This window comes from Antrostomus carolinensis, unplaced genomic scaffold (assembly GCF_000700745.2).
Source record: "Antrostomus carolinensis isolate BGI_N321 unplaced genomic scaffold, ASM70074v2 scaffold25997, whole genome shotgun sequence".
In the NCBI taxonomy this organism is placed as follows: domain Eukaryota; kingdom Metazoa; phylum Chordata; class Aves; order Caprimulgiformes; family Caprimulgidae; genus Antrostomus; species Antrostomus carolinensis.
The window spans coordinates 808-9720 of NW_010325753.1; the positions used below are offsets into that span (position 1 = coordinate 808).

The 8913-nt window shown below is 55.8% G+C and overlaps 1 protein-coding gene across 1 annotated transcript in view; it reads left to right on the plus strand.

The window, feature by feature from the left end:
- Positions 1-2718, plus strand: part of ELF3 (E74 like ETS transcription factor 3) — a 3289-nt gene extending 571 nt beyond the window's left edge. The window contains 7 exon segments of the mRNA XM_010171362.2: positions 273-494; positions 732-818; positions 912-1031; positions 1219-1308; positions 1959-2075; positions 2256-2451; positions 2598-2718. Of these exon segments, the coding sequence (XP_010169664.1) occupies positions 273-494; positions 732-818; positions 912-1031; positions 1219-1308; positions 1959-2075; positions 2256-2451; positions 2598-2718 (953 nt within the window).
- The last annotated feature ends 6195 nt before the right edge of the window (positions 2719-8913 follow it).

Here is an 8913-nt window from a genome sequence, read left to right on the forward strand (position 1 = left end):
TCCCAGCCAAATGGAAGAAATTACACCAAAACCAGCAGTGGGGGGAACATCAGGCAGTTGCTCTCCCCTGGGCAGGAGCAGGGCAGAGTGAAGTGACCTGGGAGCAGGTGCTAAGCACCTGGTAGTCACATAATCCTCCAGGCACAAGGCCTTTTGTGCCCTGCGTGGTCACCACAGGACTGGACCTGGCGCCCAACTGCAGCTGGCAGCCCGCGCGTGGCACACAGTGCTGGCGTGGCCACCCTGCCCCTAAGCCCCACTCTCTCTTGCAGACAAGCCGGAGTGGTTCAGTGAGCTCCCGTACTTCTGGACCAAGGTGCAGGTGCTGGAGTGGATCAGCTACCACGTGGAGAAGAACAAGTACGATGCCAGCTCCATCGACTTCTCATGCTGCAACATGGATGGGCACGCGCTCTGCCACTGCACCAGGGACCAGATGCGCCTCATCTTTGGGCCCCTGGGGGATGAGCTCTACGATCGCCTGCACGAAATCAGTGAGTGTCCCAATGCCCCCTTTGTCCCCAGGCTTAGACATCCCCCATCAGCCCAGAACCCACTGCTTCCTGGGCACTGTTGAGGGCTGCCTCAGGGAGGTTGCACTGGGGAGGCTGCACAGGGGAACGTGGGGGCACAGACCAGAGTCTGGGCAGGGCTGTGCTCAGCTCCCAGTATGCACCGTTCCCCTCCATACCATATAGGCATTGCTAATCCCAGTCCCATCACCCCTGCAGCCTCTGACGAGCTGAACTGGATCATTGACTTGCTGGAAAAAGAGGATGTGACTTCCCAAGAGACCTTCTTGGACTCCAGCCACCTGGGTAATAGAGGGGCCCTGGACAAGCCTTTTCCCCAGGGACCATGTGCTGGTGCAGGCAGGGCTCACCCCTTCTTCCCTTCTCTGCCCTTTCCAGAGCTGGGAAATGCCTGTGCCAAGGACTCCCTGGAGGACATGAAGCCCACAAACCCTTTCTTATCCACAGACTTCACCTACTTGCCTGGTGCCATGTCCCCAGGCAGCTCTGATGTTTCAGGTCAGTGTTTTGCTCAGTGAAAAGCTCCCTTCGCTTGCACTGATCTGGGAGATCAGTGGGGAACTGCCCCACCACCAAGGGTCTTGCACCAGGCTGCCTTCAGGGGCCTGGGGAGCAGGAGAAGCTGGGGGAGGCATCTGCAGATGCCAGAAGCTGGTGGTCTAAGCCCTGTCCCTTTGCCTCTCAGGGCCTGTGATGTCCCACAGCCCCAACTCCCAGGACTCCGGTGGAAGCGACCTCGACCTTGACCCTGCAGAAGCAAAGCTCTTCCCTGATGGTGAGTTGTTTGCTTCCTGTCGGGAGGTGGGAGAGGAGGGCTTGCTCTTGGGCACTTCCAGCAACTGCAGAGCACATCCCATCTGGCAGTGATTTATGGATAACACCTGCACATCCATCCTCACACTCGGAAGGAGGGAGGGAGCTGGTTTTCTGTGTGCCCTGGGTCTGTTTCTCTCCATTGAGCATGGTGATGATGCAGGCTCTGGGGCAGAGCTGGGATAGCCAGGTCAGCAGTGAGCTTGGTGGGAAGGGGTAGGTGGTGGCAGCTGGGTGAAGGCTGCAGCCATTGATCCTGGGCATTGAAAGCTTTGTTCAGTATTGTTTTCAGCTGGTGATGACACTGGAAATACTGGGGATGTAGGGAAGCAGCAAGGTTTGGGGAACGAACAGCATGCTGACCTAAGTGTGGTGGCACGAATGAGGGTGGGACAAGGCTGGAGGGAATGGGAAGACCTTGCTTTCAGAGGGATGGTTCCCTGGTACCTGGGCCTGAAAAGAGGGTGCAGATCCTGATCTCTCCCCCCACCCCCAAGCAGCTCTCCCCTGTGTTTCTGCTCCTGAGGAGGAGAGCTCCGTGTCCAGCGAGGGAGATGCTGCAACCCGGCAGGCTCTGCACAGCGTAACGTGTCCCCTTGTCTCTATGCACAGATGGCTTTGCAGCAAGTAAGAAAGGGGACAGCAAACATGGCAAGCGGAAACGGGGACGGCCCCGAAAACTCAGCAAGGAGAGCAGAGACTGCCTGGAGAGCCGGAAGAGCAAGCACTGTATGTGGATCCTCCAGCCTGGGAGCTTGGATTGCTTCCCCCAGCTTGGCTCCATGGGGGGGAGATGGGAAGAAGGGCCATGTCTGCTGGCCATGCCCCTTGGCAGGGGGGTTTAGGGAGATCTAAAGTGCAGGGACCCCCAGGATCTTCCCTCCTCTACAGCTTGCTCTCCTCTTCCAGCCCCAAGAGGTACTCACCTATGGGAGTTCATCCGGGACATCCTGATCCACCCCGAGCTGAATGAGGGGCTGATGAAGTGGGAAGACCGGCGGGAGGGCGTCTTCAAGTTCCTGCGCTCCGAGGCGGTGGCTCAGCTCTGGGGCCAGAAGAAGAAAAACAGCAGCATGACCTATGAGAAGCTGAGCAGAGCCATGCGGTGAGTGTCCTCCCCAGTCCCTGGGGAAGAAGTGCCCCACAGGGCTAGGTCAGACCCATCAGGGCTCAGCCTTGACTTCCCCTCCAGCAGTTCCCCAGCACACGGGGCTGCATCCAGAGCCCTGATTCCATCTCCATCTCCTCCAGATATTACTACAAACGAGAGATCCTGGAGAGAGTCGATGGGCGACGGCTGGTGTACAAGTTTGGGAAGAACTCCAGCGGCTGGAAGGAGGAGGAGGTGCTCAACAGGAACAAGGAGCTTTAGGAGTCCTGGAGGAGCTGGGGTCTGAGAAGACCCTCAGGGCCAGCCCCAAGCTGCGCTCCTTGGCAGGAGACTTTGCCCGCAGCTGTACCTGGAAGCTGCTACCCTGTGCAGCATGTGAAACTCTGACCCTTGCATGGGCACGCTCGTGTGTGCTGGGGACTGCTGGCACTGAGGTGTTTAAAGCTCGTGCTTTGGCTCCAGTAGGTTATTGTAAACCGTTATTTCCCTCGCTGGATTCATACCTCCGACTGGAGTTGCAGTGACTTTGGCTGTTTCAAAGCCTGGACAAACTTAAAGGGGAAGAGAAGTTCAAGTGGCAGGTGGGCCCGCAGTGAGAGCCCAGCAGGTCTCCTGCTGTCGCCCACCTCCTGCCCATGTGGAGAGGCAGCACCACCATCTCACCTGTGATCAGACAGACCCTGTCCCAGCTACGGGGTCCTCCCTCATCACTGCTGGCGCCAAGCTGAAGGTGCCCACCATCCTGTTTGCTCCACGTGGGATGCATGAGGCAGCTTCTCAGTGTGGCATCTCCTGAGAGAAGATGGGAACGTTGTGCAGCTTCACCTGGCCCTGGAGAGCCTTCAAGGGGGAGAGGACTTGAGACAGCAGGGCCACTCTGCATTTCCAGCCCAGCTGCCTATATCTAGAAACAAGCCTTTTCCCCAAAAATAGTTTTTAATTTATGTAAGACCAAAAAAAAAACCACAGAATGAATGTACAGATATATTTTTTCATGAGTAAGATGTTCCCGTGTGAGAGTGTGTGTTTTAGGGTGCGCACATGGTTTGTGGCAGGTGGTGATGTTCAGCTGGTCTGAAGCGATGTCACGGGGGCACAGACGGGCTCTGTGTCAGCCACAGGAGGGGGACACCAGCCCAGCACCCAGCAGGTGCATGTGGTTTCCTTCTTTTCAAATAGGAACATAAGAGGAATAAATTGTTGTTTGGTTGGGTTTTTTGTACCTCCCTGTCATTTTGCTTGTTTTTTCTCAAAGGCATGGTGGGGACCACACTCATGTTACCTGGGATGTCCCATTGCATAAGCTGCATCTGCCACTGTCCCTCCTGCCTGCTGTGGCCTGGACTTGCCTGGTCATCCTGACACAAGGTCACACAGTCTTCCTTAGGGTAAGGTGGGCTGCCTGTCCCTAGGCTGGTGGGAGTGAGATCTGGAGGCTTTGTCTCAAAGCCAGCCATGCAGGGGCATTTTACACCCACTCCCAAACCTTGGCCCTTCTCAGGACCCTCCAGGAATTCAGCCCTAGCAATCATCTTTGCAGGAGGGCTTTCCTGGAGTGAGTCCTTCTGAATATTGCTGGATTCCAGAGGGTCTTGTTGCCACCCTACCCTCTTGCTGGTGTACAGGTCCATGCTGAATGTGGGCATGCAGGGGATAACACTGCTCAACTCCTGTCCACCCTCAAGGGGAAAGGCCCTGGGACCCCTCCTGTGAGCTTGGAGCTTGACCAGATCTGGGATGCCCAGGCAAAAGCAATGCTACATCCTTCTGAACGGTTTCAGCCAGTGCCTGGAGTGACTAAGAAGGGGACCCAGCCCACCAGCGGCAGGGGGGGGGGGGGGGGGGGGGGAGGGTTTTCATTGCCCTTACGCAGTAAGGGTGTCGTGCAAAGCCTGAGATACCTTTTTGGCAAAAGGACTCTGTCATTGTTCCCTGACTGCCCTTCATTACTGCTGGAGATGAGGTACAGTTAAAAATGACCCATCCCACACTTTTGCAGATGCAAAAGAGAATTAAGTCCTTCAAAGCAAGGTCTCACATGGACCATCTGTGCTGTCTCCCCAGGACTAGCATGGCTGCAGCAGCTGGAACTGCTCCCATCTGCCTGGCCACAGCCCAAGAGTGAGGCTGGTGGCTTAGAGCATCCCCACTGCTGAGCCACTGTGCTGCTCGGGGAAGGCCAGGCTCCTGCTTCACCAGGGGGATAACAAGAGATGGGTCCAGGGGCTGAGGGAACCACAGACAGTGCTGCAAGTCTCCCGTTGTCACTTCCAAACTTCTGATGGCAATGGCCCTTGGGGCCCTTGGCCCCCAACTCTTGGGGGCTGTGGGCTCAGTGACAGCTGAAGGACCTTCTGGAGATGCTGCAGTGGCATAAAGGGCATGACCCACCTGTTTTGCCAGGGGCAGGAGGCACCCATGGGCCAGATACAACTTCTTTTTGGTGGGTTCAACTGCTGTTTACATGAGGAGTTGCTTTCATCCAGCTCAGATGCCTGGTCTCCTGTGGCCATGACATGCCATGCCCACCCTTGCAGTTCAGCAAGACATAAGAGGGGGTCTGCAGTCATGCAAAATCCCAGGGATGACAAAATCATACGAAAGATCTCCACGCCTTCTAGTGTGCTGGCCTGAAGTTGTACTGCTCCCAGATCCACATGCTGAGATGAGGCCAACAGGGTTGCCCTGTGGTGCAAGAAGAGGTCCCGGTCCCTGGGTGTGAACCAGGAGCCAGTTCGTAGTCTGGGCTGCAGCCAGACCTCCGTCACATTCCTTGCGTAACCTTCCCCAGGGAACAGGTTTTCCCAGCTGGCGTCTGCTGGCTCCAGTGAGCAGAGGGTGCCACAGCCCATCCCTGACCTCCTGGAGCTGCCCCAAAGAACAGGCTGGATGGGGTGGCAAGAGGGGCAATGCTGAGATGCTCAGGCTGCCCACAGAAGTAGCACATGTAGGAGGGGGCCAGGATGGTGCCTGGTGGCAATCAGCTTGTCACAATGAGCAGGGCAACCCCAGCCCCAGGCCAGGTTTCGCAGGAGCCGTCTGTGCTCCTGGCTGCTGTCCCTCCAAGTTTGGGGTTGTGGGCGAGGTATTTATTCTCCATCAATAGATAACCCTGGCAGGTTGGCAGGGAGAGGGGAGCACTTTGTCATGCAGCCTGTTGCCCTGCCAAGCACACCTTGTTTGCTCAAGCAGTTTCATTTCTTTCCCGCTGCGGTTTGTGTTACCTAACTGGCCTGGGACAATGTTTAACCAGCTCTGGCAGCAGCAGGGAACCTGTCTGCCTTGCCTCTCATGTCCCCAGTGTCCCCACCACTGCCACCCCACTGCCATTGCCAATCGGGGGGAACGCTGGTCAGAAGGCTTGGAGCAGAGGCAGGGGGGTCCATAGACCCCTCAGCTATATAGGACAGAGGAGGAGAAAGAGGCAGGCAGGTGTGGGCATGGGCTGGGGGACCAGATCCTGCAGCCTCTCATGAAGTCTGCATGGGTCTGTGGGGCAAAGAGTCAGGGATGACTGGAGGAGGCCAAGCAAGGCCAGACACACACACACACACAGACACTGAGGGTAACTCCTACAGAAACCTCCAAGCCCATATTAAGCCAACACAGCTAGCACATCGGCACAAAAAATAGATTATTTATTGTTTTTTTTAATCTCCTTAGAGGCACCTGGATTTTATGGCTGTGGCAAGCCATGAAGAAAATGGAGAAAAAGATGATTTTTCATAGAATCATAGAATCATCACAGACTAGTTTGGGTTGAAAGGGACTTTAAAGTTCACCCAGTCCCAACCCCCCTGTCATCAGCAGGACCCCCTTCCACTAGACCGGTTTGCTCAAAGCCTCATCCAGCCTGGCCTTCAACACTTCCAGGGAGGAGCATCCACAGCTTCTCTGGCCAACCTGGGACACTGTCTCACCACCCTCACACCAAACAATTTCTTCCTCACATCTCATCTCCATCTCCCCTCTGCCACTTTCAAGCCATCACCCCTTGTTCTGTCACTCCCTGTCCTTGGCCAAAGTCCCTCCCCAGCCTTCCTGGAGCCCCTTCAGGTACTCAAAGGTCACTAGAAGGTCTCCCTGGAGCCTTCTCTTCTCCAAGCTGAACAGCCCCAACTCTCTCAGCCTGTCCTCACAGCAGAGCTGCTCCAGCCCTCGCATCATCCTGGTGGCCTCCTCTGGACTCGTTCTAACTGGTCCATGTCTTTCTTGTGTTGGTGGCCCCAGCACTGGAGGCAGCACTGCAGGTGGGGTCTCAGGAGAGCGGAGCAGAGGGGCAGAATCCCCTCCCTCGACCTGCTGCCCACGCTGCTCTGGGTGCAGCCCAGGACACAGTTTTCCTTCTAAAGGACCTCCCCTCACACATTTACACTGGGGTCTGCTGGGAGACCTTTCCTACTGGATGGTCTCAGGTTGAACAGGTTTCTGGCACACAGTTCCCATGGTAATATCTTGGTCGCCCTTCAAGTCTAAGCATTAAAGTGGGTTTTCTTTCCCTCAAAACCCTCCAAAGGTATACAGAGGCTATTGCTGATTCCTGATCCCAGTTAGGGAAGAGGAGGGCAGTTTTCCCCAGCCAGCTCTGGCCTGAGACCTGTGGACCCAAAGCAGGCTGCTGTGGCTGAAATGTCACAAATGGGAGCAAAGAAATGGGGTGAGGGGAGAGGTTTCAGATGGGCCTGCAAGAAGATGTCCCATATCCCACATGCCAGACCATGAATTGCCCCTGAGCACAACGGCATGACCTGATTTTCCAGTTGAGCTGGACTGTGGCTACCCTTGCAGCGGATCAGGGTAGATGGGAATGTGGTGGGCATGTGGACAGCCTGTGGGAGAGAAAGAGTATCTCCCTGTGACCCCCCACTCTCCCTCCCACTCGTTCTGCCTTTTCTTCAAGCTCCCTGCAGTCCCTACTGGCTTTCACCCTTTCTTACCCTCCTGCCTCTGGCTCAGCGTAACTGGGGAGCAGGACTGAACCCCATACTGGGAGTGACTAGAGGTGTAGGGTCCCTGTTGTCTTCCCAGTGCCATGTGCCAGGGAACTCCCAGTAGCACAAGGATGGAGAGACTGGCCCCAGCTCCACAAAGTGGGCAGGAAGAGAGAGCCCAGATCTGGGATCAGGGCAGCACCTGACCCAAAAGGAAGGTTGACTCAAAATATCCAATGTCTTCTTCCCTCGGGGGAAACATTTATTTGGTGGGGCATTTCTTTGGTGTGTTCCTCCCTGGGGTACTCGGTCCAGGTGAGAATCAACCCTTCAGACTATGGGAACAAGCTTGCAGAAAGAAGGATGTATAAATTGATGGGTCTGGTCCTCCTAAAAACATCCAGGGCCAAAAAGCCTTGAAAGCCCAAGGGAGATGTTTATTGCAGCTGGACTTCTGCAATAAGAAGTGACAAGAAACCCTTTCCCTGCTGGATTTCACCTGGCCCTTGCCAGTCCCTGACCAGTCCTGGGCTTGCTTCATGCCACCCAGGCTAATATCTCCCAGGTTTCAGGACTGGCTTTACCTGGAGGAGGTGTGCAGGATTTGACGTGGACAGAACCAGGCTCCAGAGTAGCCAGACTCTGCCATGGAAGTTGTTAGAGAGCAAAAGTGTCAGACACTTTGGGCTGCCCAACTGTTTTGGGTGCTTTTCCAGTAGTGGGCCAGATTAATGATCAGCTGGTATAAATAGCCCTGGAGAAGCATCCTCCTGATGGGGCAGCCCATCCACATACCTCTGAGCTGACCTTGGAGCAGCCAAGGTTAGTGAAGAGGGATGGTAGAGCAGGGAAGCCACTGTCACAGGAGGGTCTGTGCTTGAGGGACAGATGTCCAGTCAGGTGGGAAGTGGGTACACCTCAGGGACCAAGGACATTACATGGGAGGGGATCTCCACACTGCATGCGGGGAGTGAAGGGTGTGGGGCAGATTGCAGTCCTGGGAGGGGGCTCGTGGATGGAGCTTTAGGGGCTGTGCTTGGGGGCAGGAAGGCAAATGATGCTGGGGGACATGCTGCAAGGGGTGGGGGTGTTATATACCTGTACTTCTGCAAGATGAATTATATGAGGGGAGGGATGTTGCTCAGGTGTGACACAGAGGGGAGACTTATTGCCCAGAGGATACATCACACAGGAGCTGGGAAGGACAGTGCTGCTGGGGGTTCATAGCAGGGTGCTGCCATGGCAGGCTCAAACCCAGCCCAGTTTCAGGGCTGGGCTGGCATGCCTGGGGCTGGGCAGGCCCCCCAGGGCTTCGTCCCTCTTCCCCAGGGTAACAGCAGTTACCTGGGCTCCCAGAAAACGCTCCCCGCTGCCTGGCAGCCCAACAGTTTGATAATTGCTTTCAGCCGTAGCTGCCCAGAGGGTGTCTGGCTTATCCAGGAGAGCTACCACTGTCAGTAACTCATCTGGTAAAACCCTGGGCTGTTTGGTTGTTAAACAAGAGAGCGGCTGTTCCCGCTGCAGG